At 43.1% G+C, this 26,844-nt stretch overlaps 1 protein-coding gene across 1 annotated transcript in view; it reads left to right on the top strand.

The window, feature by feature from the left end:
• Nucleotides 1-485: 485 nt before the first annotated feature.
• Nucleotides 486-26,844, top strand: part of pask (PAS domain containing serine/threonine kinase) — a 46,741-nt gene continuing 20,382 nt past the window's right edge. The window contains exons 1-10 of the mRNA XM_067995618.1: nucleotides 486-742; nucleotides 1,957-2,168; nucleotides 5,777-5,947; nucleotides 6,846-6,986; nucleotides 9,466-9,600; nucleotides 11,997-12,138; nucleotides 16,091-16,278; nucleotides 18,614-18,782; nucleotides 21,568-21,660; nucleotides 23,705-23,876. Coding sequence (XP_067851719.1) covers nucleotides 526-742; nucleotides 1,957-2,168; nucleotides 5,777-5,947; nucleotides 6,846-6,986; nucleotides 9,466-9,600; nucleotides 11,997-12,138; nucleotides 16,091-16,278; nucleotides 18,614-18,782; nucleotides 21,568-21,660; nucleotides 23,705-23,876 — 1,640 coding nt within the window. The 5' untranslated portion in view covers nucleotides 486-525. The remainder of the gene's footprint in view (nucleotides 743-1,956; nucleotides 2,169-5,776; nucleotides 5,948-6,845; nucleotides 6,987-9,465; nucleotides 9,601-11,996; nucleotides 12,139-16,090; nucleotides 16,279-18,613; nucleotides 18,783-21,567; nucleotides 21,661-23,704; nucleotides 23,877-26,844) is intronic.

Here is a 26,844-nt window from a genome sequence, read left to right as displayed (position 1 = left end):
AAGTAGCTACACTTAACCTGAATTTAGGTGTATATATTTTAAAATATTAATGGTGATTATTTAATATTTGTTACAAGATGTGCCACAGGACAACTTCCACTTTTGTTGGTGCAGTACCATATCTGTGGTGGAAGTTTTGTGCCAATGATGGACAAAATATTTCCCATCGGACTACATGTGAACACCAGATCTAAAGGACTAGTTTAGCAAACAGATTGCCACATTTATGTAAAAAAAATACAATAGTAATTTTTTAAAGTGGAAGAATGTTGTGACCACCACCATCAGGTTTGTAATCTAATGTTAGTGGGCTGAGATTGGCCACCAGATGTCTGGTCCTTTTACCTCAAGATTGTATTTGGTAATTTTTCTAACAATTATTCTGTATGCTGACTCAGAATAATGCCCAAAATGTTGTGTACAATGGCTATATTTGTGTTATTTGTTCTGACTGCTGTCTATTTATACTTTAGGTGAACAGTAAATGATTACATAGCATTTATTGAAGAAGTGCCAGTGTGAAGGATGGAGTCGAAACTCTTGGGCTCCTTGGATGGCAGATGCAGTGCCTTCTCCCCATCTGACATTTTGGAGACTGGCAAGAGGACGAGGGCAGCCCTGTTTGGAATTGACAGGAAGTTGAACGACTCATTTGACCTCAGCAAAACATTTCCCCGGATAGCAAAACCTGTCTTCCGGAAGGTAGCACCAGGCAACTACTGGAACCTGGAGTCTTTTACAGGTGGGCTTTTCTTCTGTCATAGTGTGCTGGAAGATCTGTTTTGGTTGGAAACACATAGCTTTGACTGCAATTTGCAACAAAGCTAAAATAATTGAAATGTAGATTGGTCTGTCAATAAATGTGCACAGCAGGAACATCATCGCAGGATTCCACTATAGTACTGTATAGTGTGGCTTGTGTGCAAATCCAGTTGATGTATTAGATTTCAATTTCAGGCTGCATAGTGTAAGCTTTGACAGGATATTTAGGTTTATATGATTTTTTTTCTATAACTTGAGGTCTGTTGATCTTCCTGTTTGACTTCTCAGATGTCAGCACCCTCATATTATCTAACAGTTTCATATATACACACAATTGATAAATACAGTAAAACTGTACTGAACTTTAATCAACTAAAAGTCAGTTCCTGGATCGGTGCTGGGAAATCAGTTTTAAAAAATGTTGCCTTATTTACTTCTATATTTCCCCTTATTCCTATCAGATCCTTTCTAATCACAAACCACAAGATCCCACTCCTCACAACTGCAGTATTCCAGACCCTTTCTTCCATATTCCCAATTCCTATCATTCCCCTCACTGTAACCCCAGACCCTATAATCCCACTCACTGTAGTATCCCCTACCTCAGTCTTCACTCATCTCCTACTACCCCAAACTCCTTGACTACACTCCAGTTCCCAATTCCCACCAGTACCACACTCCCTACAAACCAAAGAACTGGGGGTAACCTCTCACTACTTCTCCCATACTGAAAGATCCTCTTCCCCAATACTCTCAGACCCTGGTCGCCCTCCACTGCTACCAGATCCAATCACTACATTGTGTGCACTGTCCTCCATTCTCCACTACCACACATCTATATTTCTGTAACCAGGAAGATCTTCCTCACCATCTTGCTGTGTATCCTGGCCTTCAGGAAAAGGCATACAATTCATTATATACCTTGATAGCTGAGGGATGGTTTCCATTCCTTGATGAGGGTTGCTTGCATGGTGGCAAGTGCCTTGGGCTGTGTGGGTAGATGAGTGATGGTGACTCACCATCTGTCCTAGCTGAGGAAGAAGTGGTGCAGATTGACCTAGACCCTCCTGCCCTTGACAGAGTAAGTTGCTGGTGCTGCGCTTTGTATGGGGAGACAAATGTTGGAAAATATGATGAGAATTGTGACTGAATTTGGCATGACCATACTTATTGTTTCTTACTTACTTCCAACAGGTGAATCTCTGAACTCCTACAGTTACTCTTCTGTGGCCTCTCGAAACCTTCTCTTGACAGATCTCAGTGGTTCCTTCTCTTGCCCTGGGTCAGCCTCTAATATATCAAGCAACTTTTGGAGTCTTCTAGGAGGTGATGGCAATTCCACTCTCCCCTCTGCAGTCCGCAACCCTAACAAAGCCATCCTTACAATAGACGGCCTGACTACAGAGGTACAAGATGAACTCTGATCTTTCAGCCTTTACTGTACATCTTTACCATGTACTTTTCCACATTTAGCATTGGAGAAATCAAGTTCAAAAAAGCTAAGCAAATATTGGTTTGGGGTGAGGGAAGAGGTGGAGCCACGATGCACTTGTAGAAAGTTAGTGTGTATAATCATGGGGAGACTGTTTGGAAAGGAAGCAATACTGGAAGGGACCCTAATAATGACATAGTCCTGTTAGATCTTTCAGTGCAAACCCCACATACTGAGGCAGGATGGTATTGTCCAGAGTTGGCTTTATCTCAGGATCTGAATGCTTTGGTACTCCTGACCAGATTATCCTTAAAACAAAAGGGAAATAGTGCAGCCCCTTTGTATGTGTTTAACTATGATGCAGCTTATCTACCTTATTGGGTTAAAGCCTGTATGTGCAACATACAGTGTATTGTGGCCATACTTTTTTTTTATTCGTTCATGGGATGTGGGCGTCGCTGGCGAGGCCAGCATTTATTGCCCATCCCTAATTGCCCTTGAGAAAGAAGGTGGTGGTGAGCCGCCGCCTTGAACCGCTGCAGTCCATGTGGTGAAGGTTCTCCCACAGTGCTGTTAGGAAGGCAGTTCCAGGATTTTGACCCAGCAACGATGAAGGAACAGCGATATATTTCCAAGTCGGGATGGTGTGTGACTTGGAGGGGAACGTGCAGGTGCTGTTGTTCCCATGTGCCTGCTGCCCTTGTCCTTCTAGGTGGTAGAGGTCGCAGGTTTGGGAGGTGCTGTCGAAGAAGCCTTGGCGAGTTGCTGCAGTGCATCCTGTGGATGGTACACACTGCAGCCACAGTGTGCCCTGAGGAACTCCTACAGCAATTTCCTGGGGCTGAGATGATTGGCCTCCAACAACCACTACTATCTTCCTTTGTGCTAGATATGACTCCAGCCACTAGCGAGTTTTCCCCCTAATTCCCATTGACTTCAATTTTACTAGGGCTCCTTGGTGCCACACTCGGTCAAATGCTGCCTTGATGTCAAGGGTAGTCACTCTCACCTCACCTCTGGAATTCAGCTCTTTTGTCCATGTTTGGACCAAGGCTGTAATGAGGTCTGGAGCCGAGTGGTGCTGGCGGAACCCAAACTGAGCATCGGTGAGCAGGTTATTGGTGAGTAAGTGCCGCTTGATAGCACTGTCGATGACACCTTCCATCACTTTGCTGATGATTGAGAGTAGACTGGTGGGGCGGTAATTGGCCGGATTGGATTTGTCCTGCTTTTTGTGGACAGGACATACCTGGGCAATTTTCCACATTGTCGGGTGGATGCCAGTGTTGTTGCTGTACTGGAACAGTTCGGCTAGAGGCATGGCTAGTTCTGGAGCACAAGTCTTCAGCACTACAGCTGGGATGCTGTCGGGGCCCATGGCTTTTGCTGTATCCAGTGCACTCAGCTGTTTCTTGATATCACGTGGAGTGAATCGAATTGGCTGAAGACTGGCTTCTGTGATGGTGGGGATATCGGGGGGAGGCCGAGATGGATCATCCACTCGGCACTTCTGGCTGAAGATGGTTACAAACGCTTCAGTCTTGTCTGTTGCGCTCACGTGCTGGACTCCGCCATCATTGAGGATGGGGATGTTTGCAGAGCCTCCTCCTCCTGTTAGTTGTTTAATTGTCCACCACCATTCACAACTGGATGTGGCAGGACTGCAGAGCTTTGATCTGATCCGTTGGTTGTGGAATCGCATAGCTCTGGCTACAGCATGTTGCTTCTGCTGTTTAGCATGCATGTAATCCTGAGTTGTAGCTTCACCAGGTTGGCACCTCCTTTTTAGGTACGCCTGGTGCTGCTTCTGGCATGCTCTTCTACACTCCTCATTGAACCAGGGTTGACCCTCTGGCTTGTTGGTAATAGTAGAGTGAGGAATATGCCAGGCCATGAGGTTACAGATTGTGCTGGAATACAATTCTGCTGCTGCAGATGGTCCACAGCGCCTCATGGATGCCCAGTTTTGAGCTGCCAGATCTGGTCTGAATCTATCCCCATTTAGCACGTTGATAATGCCACACGACACGTTGAATTGTGTCCTCAGTGCGAAGACGGGACATCACCTCCACGAGGACTGCTGTGGTCACTCCTACCAATACTGTCATGGACAGATGCATCTGCGACAGGTAGATTGGTGAGGATGAGGTCAAGTAGGTTTTTCCCTCGTGTTGGTTTGCTCACCACCTGCCGCAGGCCCAGTCTGGCAGCTATATCCTTCAGGACTCTGCCAGTTCGGTCAGTAGTGGTGCTACTGAGCCACTTTTGGTGATGGACATTGAAGTCCCCACCCAGAGTACATTCTGTGCCCTTGCTACCCTCAGTGCTTCCTCCAAGTGGTGCTCAACATGGAGGAGGACTGATTAATCAGCTGAGGGAGGACGGTAGGTGGTAATCAGCAGGAGGTTTCCCTGCCCATGTTTGACCTGATGCCATGAGATTTCATGGGGTCCGGGGTCAATGTTGAGGACTCCGAGTGCCACTCCCTCCTGACTGTATATCACTGTACCGCCACCTCTGATGGGTCTGTCCTGCCGGTGGGACAGGACATACCCAGGGATGGTGATGGAAGAGTCCGGGACATTGGCTGAAAGATATGATTCTGTGAGTATGGCTATGTCAGGCTGTTGCTTGACTAGTCTGTGTGACAGCTCTCCCAATTATGGCACAAGTCCCCAGATGTTCGTGAGGAGGACTTTGCAGAGTCGACTGGGCTTGGTTTGCCTTTGTTGTGTCCGGTGCCTAGTGGTCCGTCCGGTTTTATTCTTATGACTTTTTTTAGCGAGATTTTATAACTGAGTGGCTTGCTAGGCCATTTAAAAGGCAATTAAGAATCAACCACATTGCTGTGGGTCTGGAGTCACATATAGGCCAGACCGGGTAAGGACGGCAGGTTTCCTTCCCGAAAGGGCATTAGTGAACCAGATGGGTTTTTATGACAATCCGGTAGTTTCATGGCCACCATTACTGGTACTAGTTTTTTTAAATTCCAGATTTTATTTAATTAATTGAATTTAAATTCGCCAGCTGCCATGGCGGGATTTGGACTCATGACTCCGGATTATTAGTCCAGGCCTACTGAATTACTAGTCCAGTAACATAACCACTATGCTACCATACCCTGAATACAAGCCTTGCACTCATACACCTGACAGCTCCCACTGTTGCACAGACTGAGCTGGGGATGCTTGCTGCAGTGTGCCAAGTCTCTGAAATACTGTTGAAATTCACTTTGCTGCCTAATTTAAGTATACTCCTGTGAATGATGTATATGTCTCCCATTAGCACCCCATTACCCTGGCTCCTTTTTAAAATCAAACCAGGAATAGTTTAACTTTTCTGGATGAATAAGCAGCAATCTCCCTTCCCCAGGTGTTCCACCCTTTCTATTCTCCACCTTTTTTACTGACCTGTTACAATAATCATCTTGAGGATAAGAACAAATAATCCAATTACTTGGGGTTATATGTCTGTATCCATTCCCCGTGATACAGTGACATTCTTAGGGAGACACTAGTGATTTTCTGTTTGGTGGAGCTTGTAATTCTGATGCCTTTTTGTTCTTCCTCTGTGCCCTAACAGATATTAGTGGCTAATGACATGGCTTGTAAGCTGCTTTGTTACAGTAGCAAAGAACTGATCGGTCAGAAGTTGTCATTACTCGTATCGAAGTCCAATCATGTGCTAGAAGAGGCGCTGTATGAAGAACATCCAGAAGTTGATGGACAAGTTGTGACTATCTCTGGAAAAGTGGTATGTGACAAAATAAACACATTCAAATGGCTGTCTTCCCCCCCGCCCCCCCCCCCCATGTTTCTATTGTGGTGCTCTCAGTAATCAATTATTTCCCCATCAAAGGGTCATTTCTAGCTGAAGTTGGTATGAACTATTTTTCACAAATGGAGGAAGAGCTGTTTGGACAGAGCCTTGCACAGAGTCAGGAGCCAAAATTACAGAGGGCTGTACTGTGGGAGAGGGAGAACCAATGAGCATTAAACCTTGTTCTGAAGGAAGGGGGTTAATATGGGCTAAACCTTGCACTCACAAGGTGGGATGGGGAAAATGGAGTGAACCAAGCTTTGACCTTGCACTAGGGGATTTCTGTGAACTGAGCTTTGCACTTGGAAGGACTTTTAATGCATTAAGGTTCATAATTGCACATTGGGGTATCTATGGATTGTGCAGTTTATTGAACAGAAGAGTTTTAATTGCACTGAAATTAGTTTTCATTAAAAAAAAACTGAATACAATAAGGGGGAAGTCTAGGTTTATTTTGGGGGGGCGGGGGAGAGAAACTGGTTGTGGCAGGGAAAAAAATTGGAAGGAATGTCATTTTGAGCTGCTCTTGCGCACCTATTAGCTGATTTTGGAATGGCATTAACCAGAGAACAAGCTACCAGATCCTGTTGTATAGAGTGAAGAGACCACGAAAGGAGAAGGGGAGAAAATGTGTTTTTGAAAAAAATAGTATGTGTGTGTGTGTATTTTATATATATATATATATATATATTTTGCCCCCCTCCCTAACATACAAAGGATGAAGTAAAACAATTTAGAAACCAATAAATCACACTTTGTCCTTTGAGTAAACATTGCTACTTTCCAATAATATTCATACTTTTCCCATTATGGCTTATGTCCTTGTTTCCAGATTGACATCATTGGCAATGGCGGAGTAGAGATTCCAGTGTCAGTCTGGATGAAGCGCATGATTGGTGAAGACAGGCAGTGCTGTGTTGTGGTGATGGAACCTGTAGAGCGAGTTACTGCCTCTGTCACATTCACAGGCAGCGTGAGTTCACATGTCTTGATTTGATTTTCGCTGAATTGTGCCACAGAATGCAGGCTAGCTCAATCAATTGAAGAACAAGACTGTTGGGTTTTGCACAACAATACATTGTAGTTTGATAAAAACATAGTTCTAGGTCAACAAACTGGAAGGAGATGAATCATGTAACATTTTTTTAATGGATATCTGGTGTACTTAGGAGGCAAAAATAAGTGGAAGGTACAAAATTAAACTTCTCACCTGTGAACTGCACCTGAATGCTTAATCCCTGTTTCACAGTGTTTGCTGAGTCTCCTGAATGGCCTTTAGTCACAACTGTTCAGGAGGATATTAAGGATCCCAAGGCACTATTTGATGTAGAGCAGGGATTTCTCCCACTGCCCTGGCCAACATTCCTTCCTAAGTCAACATCACCAGAATCAGATTAACTGATCGTTCTTCTCATTTATTGTTGTGGGATCTTGCTGTATGCAAATTGGCTGCTGTGTTTGCCTACAAAGTAATTTATTGATTATGAAGTGGTTTGAGACATCCTGAGAATGTGATAAGACTCTATATAAATGCTTAGTTATAGTCCAGCAATTTTATTTTAAATTCACAAGCTTTCGGAGGCTTCCTCCTTCCTCAGGTGAACGAAATGAAATCCTCGAAATGAAATCGCATTTATAATTCACAGAACAATGCTTGGTGATTACAGACAGTTTTTTCAACTGCCCGTTGCCAAGGCAATCAGTGTGCAGACAGACAGGTGTTACCTGCAAGGTCTCAGAATATACAAATCACCAAAAAAAAACAACAAACATACACCAGATACATCGACGACATTTTCTTTCTATGGACCCACGGCAAGGAATCACTAAAGAGACTACACGATAACATCAACAAGTTCCATCCCACCATCAAGCTCACCATGGACTACTCCTCAGAATCAGTTTCTTTCTTGGACACACGAATCTCCATCAAAGACGGGCACCTCAGCACCTCACTCTACCGCAAGCCCACAGACAACCTCACGATGCTCCACTTTTCCAGCTTCCACCCTAACCACGTCAAAGAGGCCATCCCCTATGGACAGGCCCTGCGAATACACAGGGTCTGCTCAGACGAGGAGGAACGCGATGGACACCTACAGACGCTGAAAGACGCCCTCGTAAGAACGGGATATGACGCTCGACTCATCGATCGACAGTTCCGACGGGCCACAGCAAAAAATCGCATAGACCTCCTCAGGAGACTAACACGGGACGCAACCAACAGAGTACCCTTTGTCGTCCAGTACTTCCCCGGAGCGGAGAAACTACGCCATGTTCTCCGCAGCCTTCAATATGTCATCAATGAGGACGAACACCTCGCTATGGCCATCCCCACACCTCCACTACTCGTCTTTAAACAGCCACCCAACCTCAAACAGACCATCGTTCGCAGCAAATTACCTAGCTTTCAAGAGAACAGCGTCCACGACACCACACAACCCTGCCACGGCAACCTCTGCAAGACATGCCAGATCATCGACACAGATACCACCATCACACGAGAGGACACCACCCACCAGGTGCATGGTTCATACTCCTGTGACTCGGCCAACGTTGTCTACCTCATACGTTGCAGGAAAGGATGCCCCAGAGCATGGTACATTGGCGAGACCATGCAGACGCTGCGACAATGGATGAACGGACACCGCGCAACAATCGCCAGACAGGAGGGTTCCCTCCCAGTCGGGGAACACTTCAGCAGTCATGGACATTCATCCACCGACCTTCGGGTAAGCGTACTCCAAGGCAGCCTTCGAGACACACGACAATGCAAAATCGTCGAGCAGAAATTGATAGCCAAGTTCCGCACCCATGAGGACGGCCTCAACCGGGATCTTGGGTTCATGTCACGCTACACGTTACCCCACCAGCGAACAAATGTTATCTGTTTTTAATATAACTGGTCAGTTGCTGTCTTTTCTATGTTTCTACCTCTCTATCTCTTTTTTTTGTTTGTTGTTTTTTTTTGGTGATTTGTATATTCGGAGACCTTGCAGGTAACACCTGTCTGTCTGCACACTGATTGCCTTGGCAACGGGCAGTTGAAAAAACTGTCTGTAATCACCAAGCATTGTTCTGTGAATTATAAATGCGATTTCATTTCGAGGATTTCATTTCGTTCACCTGAGGAAGGAGGAAGCCTCCGAAAGCTTGTGAATTTAAAATAAAATTGCTGTTGTAAAATTGTTTACAGTTGTCAACCCCAGTCCATCACCGGCATCTCCACATCATATAAATGCTAGTTGTCACTTTTTCTAACTGTCCTTCAATTTTATAGGAAACTGAAAAGAGAAGGATAGGGTTTTGATATTATCTGTAATTTGTAGTACTATGATTATTTTCCAGCCCTCTATCTACCTTTATATATTCTAGATCCTGGATACCTAAATGCAGTATGTTACATTCATTTTAAAATTATTTCACAGTAAATTTAATTTTTCTTTCTTTAGGGAAAAATTGTATCCTGTGATGCAGCATTTGCCTATCTCCATGGTTACACAGCTGAGGATGAGGTCACTGGTTTTTCAATAACCGATGTTATTCCTTCAGTAAAGATACCCCTCCCTCGCAAGGAAATACCGAAGGTCTGAAACTGCTGAATATAAATGTCGTAAAATAAGACTGGAAGGGTAGGACAGCGGGCTGGGATTTTGTGTGAGAAATCTCTCTGAAATGTAAGCGTATCTGTACGGATCAGATTATTATCCCATGCCAGATGTTTGAAGCAGTAAATGTGAAAAGACCTGATCCTGCTGCCCAAATCACTGGTCCTGACACTAATTCAACTGCTGATTTCCCCCACCCCTGGCTGTGGCAGTCTAAGTAACTGTCCAATAAGCATTCAATTTTTTTTTGTTTATCCTTCTGCATTTGGCATGTCCTTTCACTTCTAATTGGAAGAATCTTTTCCTCCAGAACTGAGAGGATCGACTTAACAGGAAAGGCTGCACAGGCTGGAGCTCTTTATTTTAGAAAAGAGAAGGTGGAGGGGTGACCTAATAGAGGTCTTTAAATTATGAAGGGGTTTGATAAGGTAGACGTAGAGAAGATGTTTCCACTTGTAGAGGATTCCAAAACTGGCTGCCTTAAATATAAGATAGTCACTAATAAATCCAATAGGGAATTCAGGAGAAACTTCTTTACCCAGAGAGTGGTTAGAATGTGGAACTCGCTACCACAGGGAGCAGTTGAGACAAATAGTATTGATGCATTTAAGGGGAAGCTAGCTAAGCACATGAGGGAGAAAGGAATAGAAGCGTATGCTGATAGGGTTAGATGGGAGGAGGCTAATGTGGAGCATAAACATCGGCGTTGGGCCGAATGGCCTGTTTCTGTGCTGTGGATTCTATGTAACTCTTTGTTCCCTTCTGGCTATTTTGATTCAAATCCCCCAGTCTGCCATCCAGGTTTTTTTTTAAAAAAAGCAAAGATGTGTGATCATAAATTGTTCTATTTAGCCTGTGCAGTTTTTAAAAAGTGGTTATCTTAAAATGAATAGGAGTATCAGTCTACATTTTTAATACGCTAAATGAATAAGCTGCATTTGCATATTAAAAATCCTGATGGCATTGGTGATGGGTTCAGGGGATGGCGATGGAGCGAAGAATATTAGTAGTAGTCAGAGCCTTCTAAAGGGAATTTCAGGATTACTCTGATGCCGAAGAGGAGAATTCAGGAGACATGAGCTTGTTACTGTGAAAATCAGAACATTGGAAGCCTCGAGTTTGTCTCCGAATCTCTGGAAGTGGGGGGGAAGGAGTGAAAGAGATGTACTGAGAGAAGATGTGTGAGGCTGTGATGATAATGGAATTTTTCACATCTCTGATAATGAATCTATATATTTTAATCTCTAGGATCCTGGCAAGTCACTAAGTACTGCTAACTGTTTCCTTAAGCTGCGGGGAATACACATTAGTTTGATAAGTAAAAGTTCACTTTGAAGATATTAAGCGTTTCCTGACATCTATCTACTAAGATGTTGTTCTATTCAGTTTGTTCAGATTGACACCTTGGTCAGGTACAGACAGACAGGCTGCTTGATGTTTTTGAGTTCTCCTGTAAGTGGCAGTTGTATTTGTTTAATAAAACACCTTTTTGAGATTTGAATGGCTGACCAGCTAATGAGAAACTAATATCCTTTTTTATGGTGTATCTTCAAAGGATTCTGAATGGTATATCTGTGGTTGATTTTCTCCCATTCAGCAGTTGTTCTGAAGCAGATAGTGATACGCCATATCAGGGACTAGGTTGTAGTGAAAAGCCACATAAGACATCTGGAACCCTGTTTCAAGAGCAAGTTTTGCGTTCGCACAGCAGAAGTGCCTTTGTTGTTTTCAATAATCCGAGGAGAATAGTTAAGACTGTAACTGTAAATGCGCAATTTATATTTAATACTGTTAATTTATTTGTTTAATGTTTAATACATCGGACTAGCAGTTTACAACCTAAGTCACAGCCTGATGAGCGTGTTTATTCAACCACATTCTGAATTCCAGAAAATCCCATGAGAGCACGTGATGTATCCAGTAAACAGTAATACAATGCTGAGGGTTCTCTGTTTGACCCCTGGGCTTGCTTCATTTACCTAAAATATGGGGCAAGTGAATTGTATTTGAATTGAATGACTTGATCTCTCCCTTGGACACCTGGATTAGACAAAAAGCTTCAACATCGTATCAAAACAAACCAGGGCATGTATTTCTGTGCATGAAAAGGGTTTTATGCACCATGACAATTAAAGTCGTCAAAATCAAACGAACTCTTAGACAGAAGTGCTTCATTTTTGTCACAGCTGTGAGAGATCAATTAGTATTTAATAAAAGTTACAATATTAGAAGAAAAATGGGACCAAGGAACAATTGTGTAATAAGGTGTCAGTGGCTGAAAGCAGCAGGGCTAGGAGGCACTGGTGTTGGAGTAGATGATTAGAAGTGCTTGCTAGGTGTTATGTTCACTTTCTACAGTTTGCCTCCTCTTTCAGAACTTGAAAATTCAGCGAGCAGCTGGCAGAGCAAAAGACGGCACTACTTTTCCTCTCAGTATTAAACTCAGCATTAAAGCCCTGGTGGATCAAAGCACTGAGGGTCGTCATCAGATTCAGCTACCAGATCTCAGTTATCCAGGTTCAGTATATAGTTTTGTAGCCTTAATGCGTGTTTTTTTTAAAAAAAACTAGATGGGAACGGTTGATGGAGAGCAAAACCTTCGGTTGGCGTGACTTGTGTTAGAGTTTGTTGCTGTCAGTAATGTGGCATTGCACTTCAGAAATGAAGAAACACTGGTTTTAATTTTGAAGCCGCTCAGGTACAAATTGTGCCAAAAAGCAAAAACTGCAGATACTAATCTGAAACAAAAACTGAAATTGCTGGAAACACTCAGCAGATCACAGCTTCAGGTGTAGACCCTTCACCAGAACTCTAGAAATTGCGCTACGTTTTTAACAACACAGTTTTCAATAGTGACCAACTCAGTAATGTAAATTGCAACTGGCTGGAGGTTTTATTCTATCAAATGTTCCTTTCCAGTTTATACTTGTAAAGATGCATTTGCTTTGAATTGTGATTCCTGATGGTTCTGTGTTTGGTGTAAGCAGGTCAGAAAATCCATGTTGTTAAGTCTCTTTCACTGATCAGATCACAGAACTGGAGGCTACTCAGATGCTGGAATTGTGTAACCAATTAGATCCCAGAACCATCTCTCATTTGAGACTGATCCAATGTAGAAAAAATATTTTCTGTGGCATATGGTGACAGAATAGTTTCTCACCCATCTCATGGTACTCTTGAAATAACTATTATAACACACCAGATTTTAAAAATTTACAAATTTACCTGCTCTATTTTCAAGTTGTTTCAACAAATACAATGGGAAAATGGGCCTGCATCTGGCAGGTATCATTTAAACAGAAAACTGAACTACAGCCTGACATCAGTAGTCGGGAAAATGCTGGAATCTATTATTATGGACGTGGTCACTTAGAAAATCATAATATAATTAGGCAGAGTCAACATGGTTTTATGAAAGGGAAATCGTGTTTGATAAATCTATTAGAGCTTTTTGAGGATGTAACTAGCAGGGTAGATAAAGGGGAACCAGTGGATTAGTATATTTAGATTTTCAAAAGATTTTTGATAAGGTGCCACATAAAAGGTTGTTACACAAGGTAAGGGCTCATGGAGTTGGGAGTAATATATTAGCATGGATTGAGGATTGGTTAACAGATAGAAAATGGAGAGTAGGAATAAACAGGCCACTTTCAGGTTGGCAGGCTGTAACAAGTGGGGTGCCACAAGGATCAGTGCTTGGGCCTCAACTATTTAAAATCTATAATAATGACTTAGATGAAGGGACCGAGTGTAATATACCTAAGTTTGCTGATGACACAAAGCTAGGTGGGAAAGTAAGCTGTGAGGAGGACACAAAGAGTCTGCAAAGGGATATAGACAGGTTAAGTGAGTGGGCAAGAAGGTGGCAGATGGAGTATAATGTGGGGAAATGTGAGGTTATTCACTTTGGTAGGAAGAATAGAAAAACAGAATATTTTTTAAATGGTGAGAAACTATTAAATGTTGGTGTTCAGAGAGATTTGGGTGTCCTTGTACACAAACTATTGACAGTTAACGTGCAGGTACAGCAATTAGGACGGCAAATGGTAGGTTGGCCTTTATTGCAAGAGGGTTGGAGTACAAGAGTAGGGAATCCTTGCTGCAATTGTGTAGGCTTTGGTGAGACCACACCTGGAGTACTGTGTACAGTTTTGGTCTCCTTACCTAAGGAAGGATATTCTTGCCTTTAGAGGGGGTGCAACAAAAGGTTCACTAGATTGATTCCTGGAATGAGAGGGTTGTCCTATGAGGAGATTGAGTAGAATAGGCCTTTACTCTCTGGAGTTTAAAAGAATGAGAGGTGATCTCATTGAAACATATCAGATTCTGAGAGGGCTTGTCAGGGTAGATGCTGAGAAGCTGTTTCCCCTGGCTGGAGGATCTAGAACTAGGGGTCATAGTCTCAGGGTAAGGGGTCAGCCATTTAGGACAGAGATGAGGAGAAATGCCTTCACTCAGAGATTTGAATCTTTTGGAATTCTGTACCCCAGAGGGCTGTGAATGCTCAGTCATTGCGTCTATTTAAGGCTGAGATCGATACATTTTTGGACTCTAAGGGAATCAAGGGATATGGGGATCGGGCAGGAAAGTGGAGTTGAGATCGAAGATCAGCTATGATCTTTTTCAGTGGCGGAGCTGGCTCGAGGGTTGCATGGTCGTCTACTGCTTGTATTTCTTACATTCTTACAGATTAATGTAGTGTTTTGCATGAGGGTAAGGCAAGCACTAAGCATGTGTACACTATGCGGGAATGTGTGTTCAAGGCTGTTGAACGGGAGAAAGACCTGGGTGTTTCTAATGCAAATAGAATGTTTGGATGTACTGCAAGGCCATTTAAATACAAAGCAAAAAAATGAGGCCTTGGTTAGGCTTCATTTAGAATACTGTGTCCAGTTTTGGTTTCCATACAAAATAATATGACTCCAGTGTCTCCATCAAAATAGAGGGTAAAGGATTCTCAAGGATGTGTTGCTTTTGTACGTGAATATTTGAAGAATCTGATTTCAGTGCATTCATCATTTGGTTTGGGGTTAGAGAGTTGGGGCTTTTTGCTCTAAAAGTGTAGACTTTGTGGAGATTTGATTGAGGTCTTCAAAATGATGAAAGGATTAGATTCAATCCATGTGGATAGGCTATTTGAGTTAGATAGGTTAGGGAGGACCGGGGGCTGGGGGAGTATAAGTTACATAAACATAGAACTAGGTTAGATGTCAGGAGGTACTTCTTTTCACAGAGCTGTTGACCTATGGAACAGGTTGTCAGTGAGTGCAGATTAGCAACAAAAATAAAAGGAGCTGGATGTGTTCCTGAGTGTGGCAGACATACCTACATATAGAAGGTAAATGGGTATTGAGGGATGTGTCTCCCAGTCACCGTGGACTCCTGGAACTTGACTGAAACTGACCAAAGGTTGTATTTTGCTTCTCTCAGGAGATTGCGTGACTGCGGGTAGTGTTGGAGGGGGGGGGGGGGGGGGATGGTGGTAGATGGGGGTCACGTGCATAAGTTACACCATGACAGTATGAGACGGGCTTAATGGACCAACTGGTCTTTTCTGTCTTTTGTTTTCATATGTTCAAAATAGCTTTCCCCTTTGTGGTCCAATTCACCTCACATTAATTCAGAGAATACGATCGGGGTCTCTCCTGTTGTGTTGCTGTTTTTCTGTCTGTCTGTCTCCTCCTCCTGCTTTTGTATTTTTTTTTTAACTCGGCTCATCTTTTGATTTTCTGCTTTCTATCCTGTGCCCTTCTCCTTTCCTCATTTTATTTCCTTTTTGGGTGGGAGTTGATGTGGCAAGTAATGGGCTGCAGGTCACTTTTCCTGGTGGCAGGTGAGGGGGGAAATGCAAGTTTTAGACCTCGGAAGCTCGCTTCACACCACACTCTGCCCTTGTTATTTCCTCTGTACTCCCATCGCTTCTCCTCACCCTTTCATATCCTATCACTGTTGCCCCCTTCCACTTTGTTTTTGACTGGTCCCTGCTCGGTATTGTGTCTAATACCTTGGTGCCCTGTTGCCTGGTCCCCTGCTGGCTGTCGCTTTTTTCCACGTGAACTTTCCCACTTCTCTCAACAACCATCCTTGGCCTCTTTGAATGAAATTGTCAATTTAGAATCAGATTGTGGGCAGTTTGTGCTTTGCTATGTAGCCCTGTACCCAGGGAATGGGATTGAAAGCATTCCAGATTCAATTCACTTAGGCATGTTACACCAGAGAGAATACATTTCCTTAGCAGTGTGTAGTAACAGAAAGCGGATACTGTGGCAGTACAGTCAGTACTGAATAGACTGGTATATTTTGTCCTGGGACTGGATGCTTTGACACTGACTTGTTGGAACCTCCAAATACTTTTCAACCCTATGTGAATGATTTTATGGCACAAATGTACTTTGTATTAAAGATTTGCTTTATTTTCCCCCCAACCCCCTCTCCCCCCCCCCCCCCCCCCCCCCCGCCCCGGCCCCAGCTGAACCTGAAGAAGATGATGCGAATCAGACAATCAAGGGCACAGAGGTGGTTTTCTCAGGAGTTGTGTGGGTTTTCACCACCATCAGTGGACTGATCACTCTCCTGCCAGATGGAGCAATCCACAGTTTGAATAATAACTTTGCTCTGATGTTGTTTGGCTATGAGAAAGCAGAGTTACTGGGCAAGGTAAGATTGTGAAAGGCTGTTGGTTTAGTGAGGTATGTACAGGGGGCCACTCAGCCGATCATTCTTATGCTAGCTCTTAAACTGGAGCAATCTACTCAAATCCCATTCCCTTCCCTTGCACTTTCTTGTACCCTTTTGTATTCCTTCTTTTGAAATATTTATCCAGTTCCCTTTTAAATGATATAGTGTCTGCTTCAATAGCCACTTGTGGTAATAACCCTCTTGTGAAAAAAGTTTTTCTGACTTCCCCTTTTGTTCTTCTAATGATCCTTAGTCTATGCTCCCTTATAACTGATTAGCTTTCATCATTTACCTTCTCAAAACCATTCATAATTTTGAAATCCCTATTAAATTTCCTTTTAACCTTCCCTGTCTCAGTGAAAAATCTCCAATTTTTTGAGCCTTTCTTCATAACTGTACCCTCTCGTTCCTGGTATTCTAGTGAATCTTTCCTTTACATGACTCTAATATGCCCAGAACTGTGTGCAATACTCCAACATTTTGTACAAATTCAACATGGCTTCTCTTGCTATTCAAATCCACTATGTATAAAGTCTAAAATCCTATTTGCCTTTTCTACCTACACTCCCAATCAGTGTTTATGATATAATAGCAGATCGCTCATGGCATTATTCATGTAAGTCATCATTCTGTATCTTCACGCTGTTCCCTTGGAGAGTAGTGGAAGGATTCACAGGCTGATTAACAGTCTGACAGGCTGCAACGTGAATGCTCCTTCCATGACCGTAACTGTCTTTATATCAGTTGATAGGATGGTTAGTCCTATACAGCAGGGAGGTTTTATGGGCTCACACAACCCACTGGACGCGAGTATCCTGCTGGATGACAACCCAAGTTCAGAGTCGGAGCTTCAGTCTCCACTCTCTGGGACTGTCCAGGATTTGACCTCTGCAACTTCTGGCTCAGAGTGACAACGTTACCACTGAGCCAAAAGCTTGCTCCCTTGGTAAATCAGATGATGTTTTATAATGCAGTTGTACCACATAGTGCACGGTGTATTATTCTGCTGTTACGGTGGACAGTGTTTTAAGTGCCAGTCTGTGTTTAATTGCTATCGATGAGGCGAAAGTTTGCAATTTGGTTAGGGCATGTGAATTCCTGGCTTCAAGTCAGAAGAAGTCAGCACAAAATACTGCCTTTTTGTTTTAAACTTTAGTATAACCAGCATTTTCAAAATTTTTATACTGGTAGATTGCTAGTTGATCTCCCCCTGTGACATTGCTCATGTGTCTCTTGTAACTGTGTCTTTGTTTCTGTCACACTGTGTGTGATGCTTTCTGTTCGCTTCTGTTTCTTGGTATGTTTTCCTTTCCCATTGACTCTCTCTGCCTCACACATTCTTTTGTTGCATTTCCTTTTTTCTCTCTTGACTCATTCATTAATTTCCCCCCCATCATATATCTTTTACATTCTCTGTATTCTCTTTGTTTTTCTTTGTCTATCCATTCATTCTCACTTACTCTATCTTTTATCCCTTTATTGGGCTCCCCTTCTTTCATTTCACTTTCTCGGAGTTGCACATGCGGGACTGATGTTGACCGACATACAGACTGCATGTAAATATTCGCCTGAAAAATGACACTCAGGTTGCGGATGCATAGAGTGGCAAAAAACATCAGCAGGGAAGGTCCAGCTGAAAGATCCAAACTTGGGGAATGGAGCAAAAGGCAACCCTGAGGCCCCTGAAAGAGATATGGGTCTGTGATGGTGGCAGGCAAAACAGCAATAGTTAGTAAATCAAACTGAGCAGAAGAAGAGTGTGCTTACTATGAGGGGTGTAACTTTTTTTTTAGCTTCCATGATTGGCTCAAAGTATCCATGAACTAAAAAGCAAGCAATCTGCATGCTTCCTGCCCATTGGACACCTTCCCATGTCTGCAGACACATGCCAGGCACATAACTTTTAACTATTAATGTTCTGACTGTGTTGTGGAGGTGTCCTGTCTGAAATATTACTGTGACTTCACTAAACCAAATAAACACCTTAGTATTCACAAAGGGGCACCACCAGGGAATTATTCTGTAGTCTGATTTAAATTCCAGGGGAGTTAATTTTTCCTGTTCTAACTCTTCTATCTTGAAGGTTTCTGCCTTGAGATCGGACTCTTTGAATGTTAGCGTTTGCCTGAAATTCTTTTATCTGCTATTTTAACAGTTGTTAACCCAAAACGGGTTAGTATTTCCATCAAAAAAGCAGGTAAAGGAGTCTCATAAGGATGCTTTGTTTTTGTATGTGAATATTTAAAGGATCTGATTTTAATGCATTCATCGTTTGGATTGGTTGTTCTGAGACAGGGGTATTTTTATTTTCTAGAACATTACATTTCTAATTCCTGGGTTCTATGACTACATGGATCCGATTGATGACTGCTTTCTCCCATTACCACCGTTGGATGATGGCGATGAGGTAGAAGTATGTCGTAATGGCGATGCGAGTGAAGGAGGGTGCCATAGTTACACAGTGCTATCTGACAATGTGGAGGGTACGTTGAACATTGCAATAGAAATCCTTCATTTGTCTTCACCTCCTTCTAGTTCTGATAGTGCTAGTACCTGCCTTGCTCCTTCCTAACTGCTGTAGTTAGCACAATAGTTGTAATACATGTTAATGTGGAAGAGAGAAGGCACCAGCAGTAACGATCTAAATTGAATTTTTTTTGTAAAACTAATGAGAAAATGCTGACGCTTTTAAATTCCAGACAGATCTATGAGTAAACTCTTGATGCTTTCAAGGATTTTAAGTAAACTGATCTTCAGGTCTCCATCTTAAACTGTGTGGTTTAGACTAAAAGCCAATATGGCTGTTAGGAGGCAAGCCTCCTTAATAAATTGAAGTGGTTCAGTAAAGGTAATAATTCATGTTAAACCTACATTATTGAGGTGATATGTACTGAGCCTGATGTGGGACAGCATCAGGTCTTCAGAGTCCTGAGAAATAAGTCTTCTAACACATTTCGAACACAAGGTTTGTACTAGGTAATGAAGAATTTAAAACCGGCCCAACAGTTCCTTAGGACTAAGGTTTGCCAATGTTCTCGAGAGTTGTTGTTATCAGAACTTTCCTCATTGGTCGTCTTCTTGCTGTTAGTTATGTGTCAATTGCAGAAGGACCTACAATATGTAATCTTGAATTGTAGGCCCAATCTTTTGCAGTGAATTTTATAATTAGGCCCGTTGATTTATGGTGACTAATAGTCAAATTCGATTTTTATTATTTGGGATTATGGGATTTTTACCATATTTTCAGAATTGTATTCCATAATTCCATCCATTCCTCTGTGAAAATGACATATTAGTGGCCTGCTTGCAGACAGATAAACAGTGTTCTGTAGAGGGGCACTGCGTGAAACATGGTTGACTACTTGCAATGAGACAGCTAGCAAAGAGCTCTTTAAGAGGGTAGCAATTTCCACGGTTCTGATTGGTTAGGTGATTGGTTGGGGGTGGGGTGGGGAGGGAAGACATGGGGGCTAGACTTATCGGCCATTCACAGAGAGCTGGCAGAAAAGCTAGTCCATTTGTTTTCAGGAATTATAGATTTCAGGAGAAGACAAGTATGTGTGATGGTGCAGATGCAGCAATATTCATTCCTGAACTGCTTGGGATTATCTTCATTGCTGATTATCTGCCCTAGCCAGATTTAAACTGCTGATGAAACTTTTTCAGGTGCCTTTCACATCAAACACTAGCTCCTTACAAGCAGTAGAAGGACATATTTACACAGATTTTGAATTTAGAAGTTATTATCAGAGCATGAATAGGCATCAGTAAGGTTGCAGCATTGCCCATTCTGTGATGAGATCTTTGCCATTATATGCAGTAAGGAGAGTTCTGACGACAACAAATCTGAGAACGATAGCGAGCCACAGCTAGCCATCCCTATGCAGTCTGAGGTTTCTGTCAGACTTGAAACCATAAAATATATTTTAATTTTTATCTGTTCTTAGGATGTGGGTGACACTGGCAAGCCAGTATTTATTGCCTATCCCTGGTTGCCCTGAGGGCATTAAGAGTATACCACATTGCGTGGCACTGGAGTCACATGTAGGCCAGACTGGATAGGGCTGGCAGGGTCCCTTTCGTGAAGGGCACGAGTGAGCCAGTTGGGATTTTGCAACTTTCTGGTAACTGTCATGGTCATTTTCTGGTGCTGGCCCAAAAATGATCAAATTTATTGAATTCAATTTTTTAACTTGCTACGGTAGTATATGAACTCCCAATCGCTGAACAGGCTCCAAGGACAGTCCAGCTTTGTTGACTTAACATTTCCACCCCACCAGAATAGTTCATATAAGAAGCAATACAAGAGTACAGACTTTTTTTTAAAACACTTAATGATGAAACATATTAAAACTTCAGTACAATTTCTTCAAACGTTGCTGCTTTGTTTGCCATTTTATTACACTGCTGTAATTCACTAAAACGCACCCCTTGCTATAATAAACATATCTGAGGTCCTAGCAAGTTTTTATAGCGTGGTTACTGTGTTACAGGCCAAGTACTGGGTAAATTGCAGCACTATCTGAAGATCAGACAGAAAGTCTAATCTAACCTGTTCTATAGAATCTCGGGCCTTAATGCACCTGAGCAAAGAATTACCTTTTAAGGTTATTCTTAATGAAGAAGCTGGGTTAGCCACATATATTGACTAGTGCATGGTGTAATTAAATGGAACTTTAGGGGACAAATAGTGAGACATGAATGAATTTAAAACTTGTTGCCATATTTTGTGGTGCAAAACATACCACGAGTCCTTTAAAGCATGGTAAGGGTTAAGTGCTTTGAGACTGATCTGTGTGAATCTGGTTTTGATCAGATATGATTCCGGCAGCACAAATCTAAACTGCAGTTAGAGACTGGCTCTAGTGTGGATATCACGCTCTGGCGCAGAAATTTCCTGCTACCTTTTTATGTATGTAGAGTTTGGAGGAAAAACTACTGTTTTGGATTTTTAAATTGTTTACACAAATGCTATTGGTGGTGCTTTTAGCTAGTTTATGTTGGTACTTTTTTCTCCTGTTTAACACAATGAGAGCGCGTGCGAATCTTGTACTGTGCAGTCACTGGGAATCTGAGGTAATACTGAATATAAAATTCACAGCGTAAATATTCGGTGACCAGCCCGCTCACATTGTCTTCAATGGGTGCATATTTGTGGTGGTTTGTAATATAAGTAGGAGTGCTTTTATCTCTTACTAACTGATGTTCTCTTTTTCTCTTCCCATGGTGCTTCTCTTTTTTTTTTCTATTTCTTTGGGTTGTGTTTAGATGACCAGCCTGGTGCAGGTAGCATTAACCCACTGAGCAGTGATATCGAGATACCTAACATACTCCCTGTAGTATCTGCTACAATGATAAAAGGTACAGTATGCTGAATGGCATTGGGGGAGGGGGAATTTGAATTCGTGTAGGAGTTGCTGCATTGAAACCCGAGGATCTTGCTCTGTTTTAAATTTAGAATTTAATCTAATAATTGTAATTTATATAACCATATTTAAACTCAGTCCAATTATAACTTCCTTCTACCCCAAAAATGAACTGCTAAAGTTGTAGATGCGTCCATGGTTCCAGAACAAATGTATAACGTACATGGATTACAAAAGAAATAGTTTGTTGTGTACTCAAACAATGATGTGCATGTGTAAAATCCACATTGTGGAATATGTACCTGATATTGGGTCAGATTTTCATCCAGACTCCGCAGACTTCTTTTGTTTAGCTATTGAAAGGAAAGGGCTATGGACTGGTGCTGCTTCTCCCTATATTGGCTATTTATATTGCCTTTAGAAATAAAGCATATAATGATATGAAATAAGGAAGGTGTCAGCCGATGCTATTCCAGAAAGCTTCAATTGTCGTATGGGATGTCTTTTATTTGCTCAATTTATGTCTGAAACCAAGTTCTTTCTGGCTTCATCACCTCACATATTTCATCTACTCCTGGGGAAAATTACTCTCTTAAACCCAAGAAGCGTGGAAATTTTGCTCCTTTTTCATCAATTTTCTCCCCTCTCCTCCCGCTTCTTCTGAAGGCTTTGACTGTTTTGCTGGAATATGGTAAAGTGGGCGCCAGGGACCTTTTATGATACTGTGGCCATGTGTGAACCTTGATGGTGAGTGTTGGGATGCTGTTCATCCAAGGGAGCTATTACAGCAGAGCCTTATCCAGTCTTCACCCAATGTTTGTATCAGTGCTCTTCCAACAAGTCATTGGATGGCCATCAAGAGTAGGAATCCTGGCTGTTTTCTCCCCTCCCCTCTTCCTTAATCTAAAGTAGGCGAGGCTAATTATGGTGTCCAAATTGTTGACCCAGCTGAGATCAATTAATTCAGCTCAGACTGGCTCTGTAATCTGGGACCCTCCGAGTCTATGCGGCCAGGTGAGTCATAGGGTAGCCACCTGGTCCAACTTGTTCAACAGCTAGTTTCCGTCCAACACCATCCTGGGATCTGATTCAAGTTAGTAAACTTACGGACTTTTGGTTTAAACCTGTGCTTGTTTTCTTTTGAGTTAAAATTTTGCATTTGACGATCTCCTCTCTTGATACCCGTTTAGCTGGAGGGGTCCAGAGAGTTCTAACTGACAGTTGAGCAGCCATTTGATATCACATAATGATCCAACTATCCTCAAACCTCATCCTACTAAATTAAATTACTGTTCATTTTTATCCTCATCTATGTACGTTGAATGAGCACAAGCTTTTTGTATCCATCAGCTTTTTATCATGAGGAACATATTTCTGTTACCACAACATCAGAAAGATTGACACTAAATTAAAGGAGAAATAAACTCTAGGGGTGAGCAAAGCAGTGAGTGTCTATGTAATTGTAGTATTGACCCAGGCAGTAATGTTTTCACTTTAATCACATTGATGGAACCCTGTGCATCTCCATTTTTGACCAGTAAAACAGTCGACCTCTTGGAGCATGAAAACTTTCTAATTAGTGTGCCTAGTCATTTGGATCAATTTTAAGCTGTTTCCCACATTGCTTTATCTCAACTGGCTTGATGCTAAAACGGAGCAGAAAGATATTTCATGCTAGGTCTCAAAAGCAACCCAGCTCCCTGATAGCATTGTTAGGAAATGGGCACGCTCTGTTGGGTAATACTACAGAATGACTTTTCTGCACAGTAACTGAGGAAATTGGGAGCACATACGATTGCACTGCGCTGTAAATAAAAATATTTTAAACATGGAACAAGAAAACCTACCTGGGACACATCAAGGAGTAAGTACATAAGATCTGTAGTCCCTTGAGTCGCCTTCTCAATATTTGTGTTTAGCTATTATAAGGAAAACCTACTTTGTTTGCCAACCTCTTTATTAACTGGTGGGGTAGTTCTATGTGCAATTGGCTTAGAATCATAATGTAAGTGCTTACTATGTATGGCTTTCTAATTTAGATCCAAGCCCACTGCTTGCTGGAGATACTGATCTTGTACAGCAGGAAAAAACGAGATGTGGTACTGCTCAGAGTATCCCGATTTTTACTGGAACCAGCTCAAGGTTGGACAGTGATGGCAGCCTCCCTTCCACCATGTCATCTCCCAAAGTCACCTCCACTCCTTTCAGCAGGTAAATGGACACAATGTGTGAGAAAAACTCATGATACAAGCAGGGATTGTGAGAGAAACTGATGCTATTTCCAGAATTAATATAATATAATTAATTGTGCAATATAAGCTGTTGGTCACAGTCTGCTGAAGTACCTTGTCCTGACTCATTCACTGAGAGATATATCATTTAGGGCCTTTCAATATCTACAATCTGTGTCCCTGAGAATTTGATCGATGATCTCATTTTGGAGAGGTGCAGACTGGATGTAGATGTAGTAAGTGACTTCGGCAGCTGGGGAATTTAAATTCAATTAATTAAATTCAATTAATTAAATAAAATCTGGAATTAAAATACAAGTATCAGTAATGGTGGCCATGAAACTACCGGATTGTCATAAAAACCCATCTGGTTCACTAATGTCCTTTAGGGAAGGAAACCTGCCGTCCTTACCTGGTCTGGCCTATATGTGACTCCAGACCCACAGCAATGTGATTGATTCTTAATTGCCCTCTGAAATGGCCGAGCAAGCCACTCCGTTGTAAAATCTCGCTTAAAAAAAAAAAGTCACAATAAGAGTAAAACCGGACGGACCTCCCGGCATCGGACCACCAGGCACTGGACACGACAAAGGCAAACCAAGCCCAGTCGACCCTGCAAAGTCCTCCTCACTAACATTTGGGGACTTGTGCCAAAATTGGGAGAGCTGTCCCACAGACTAGTCAAGCAACAGCCTGACATAGCCATACTCACAGAATCATACCTTTCAACCAATGTCCCAGACTCTTCCATCACCATCCCTGGGTGTGTCCTGTCCCACCGGCAGGACAGACCCACCAGAGGTGGCGGTACAGTGATATACAATCAGGAGGGAGTGGCCCTGGGAGTCCTCAACATTGACTCTGGACCCCATGAAATCTCATGGCATCAGGTCAAACATGGGCAAGGAAACCTCCTGCTGATTACCACCTACCTACCGCCCTCCCTCAGCTGATGAATCAGTCCTCCTCCATGTTGAACACCACTTGGAGGAAGCACTGAGGGTAGCAAGGGCACAGAAGGTACTCTGGGTGGGGGACTTCAATGTCCATCACCAAGAGTGGCTCGGTAGCACCACTACTGACCGAGCTGGCCGAGTCCTAAAGGACATAGCTGACAGACTGGGCCAGCGGCAGGTGGTGAGCGAACCAACACGAGGGAAAAACTTACTTGACCTCGTCCTCACCAATCTACCTGTCGCAAATGCATCTGTCCATGACAGTGTTGGTAGGAGTGACCACCGCACAGTCCTCGTGGAGATGAAGTCCCATCTTCGCACTGAGGACACCTCCAACGTGTTGTGTGGCACTACCACCGTGCTAAATGGGATAGATTCAGAACAGATCTAGCAGCTCAAAACTGGGCATCCATGAGGCGCTGTGGGCCATCAGCAGCAGCAGAATTGTATTCCAGCACAATCTGTAACCTCATGGCCCGGCATATTCCTCACTCTACCATTACCAACAAGCCAGGGTATCAACCCTGGTTCAATGAGGAGTGTAGAAGAGCATGCCAGGAGCAGCACCAGGCGTACCTAAAAAGGAGGTGCCAACCTGATGAAGCTACAACTCAGGACTATATGCATGCTAAACAGCGGAAGCAACATGCTATGGACAGAGTTAAGTGATTCTACAACCAACGGATCAGATCAAAGCTCTGCAGTCCTGCCACATCCAGTCGCGAATGGTGGTGGACAATTAAACAACTAACGGGAGGAGGAGGATCTGTAAACATCCCCATCCTCAATGATGGTGGAGTCCAGCACGTGAGTGCAAAAGACAAGGCTGAAGCGTTTGCAACCATCTTCAGCCAGAAGTGCCGAGTGGATGATCCATCTCGGCCTCCTCCCGATATCCCCACCATCATAGAAGCCAGTCTTCAGCCAATTCGATTCAGTCCACGTGATATCAAGAAACGGCTGAGTGCACTGGATACAGCAAAGGCTATGGGCCCCGATAACATCCCGGCTGTAGTGCTGAAAACTTGTGCTCCAGAACTAGCTGCGCCTCTAGCCAAGCTGTTCCAGTACAGCTACAACACTGGCATCTACCCGACAATGTGGAAAATTGCCCAGGTATGTCCTGTCCACAAAAAGCAGGACAAATCCAATCCGGCCAATTACCGCCCCATCAGTAAAGTGATGGAAGGTGTCGTCGATAGTGCTATCAAGCGGCACTTACTCACCGATGCTCAGTTTGGGTTCCGCCAGGACCACTCTGCTCCAGACCTCATTACAGCCTTGGTCCAAACATGGACAAAAGAGCTGAATTCCAGAGGTGAGATGAGAGTGACTGCCCTTGACATCAAGGCAGCATTTGACCGAGTGTGGCACCAAGGAGCCCTAGTAAAATTGAAATCAATGGGAATCGGGGGGAAAATTCTCCAGTGGCTGGAGTCATACCTAGCATAAAGGAAGATGGTAGTGGTTGTTGGAGGCCAATCATCTCAACCCCAGGACATTTCTGCAGGAGTTCCTCAAGGCAGTGTCCTAGGCCCAATCATCTTCAGCTGCTTCATCAATGACCTTCCCTCCATCATAAGGTCAGAAATGGGGATGTTCGCTGATGATTGCACAGTGTTCAGTTCCATTCGCAACCCCTCAGATAATGAAGCAGTCCGAGCCCACGTGCAACAAGACCTGGACAACAGCCAGGCTTGGGCTCATAAGTGGCAAGTAACATTCACACCAGACAAGTGTCAGGCAATGACCACCTCCCCTTGACATTCAATGGCATTACCATCGCCAAATCCCCCACCATCAACATCTTGGGGGTCACCGTTGACCAGAAACTTAACTGGACCAGCCATATAAATACTGTGGCTACAAGAACAGGTCGGAGGCTGGGTATTCTGCGGCGAGTGACTCACCTCCTGACTCCCCAAAGCCTTTCCACCATCTACAAGGCACAAATCAGGAGTGTGATTGAATACTCTCCGCTTGCCTGGATGA

Source organism: Heptranchias perlo, chromosome 13 (assembly GCF_035084215.1).
Source record: "Heptranchias perlo isolate sHepPer1 chromosome 13, sHepPer1.hap1, whole genome shotgun sequence".
Lineage (NCBI taxonomy): Eukaryota > Metazoa > Chordata > Chondrichthyes > Hexanchiformes > Hexanchidae > Heptranchias > Heptranchias perlo.
Note: the sequence above shows the minus strand (reverse complement) of the source record. Positions and strands in the feature narration are given on the sequence as shown.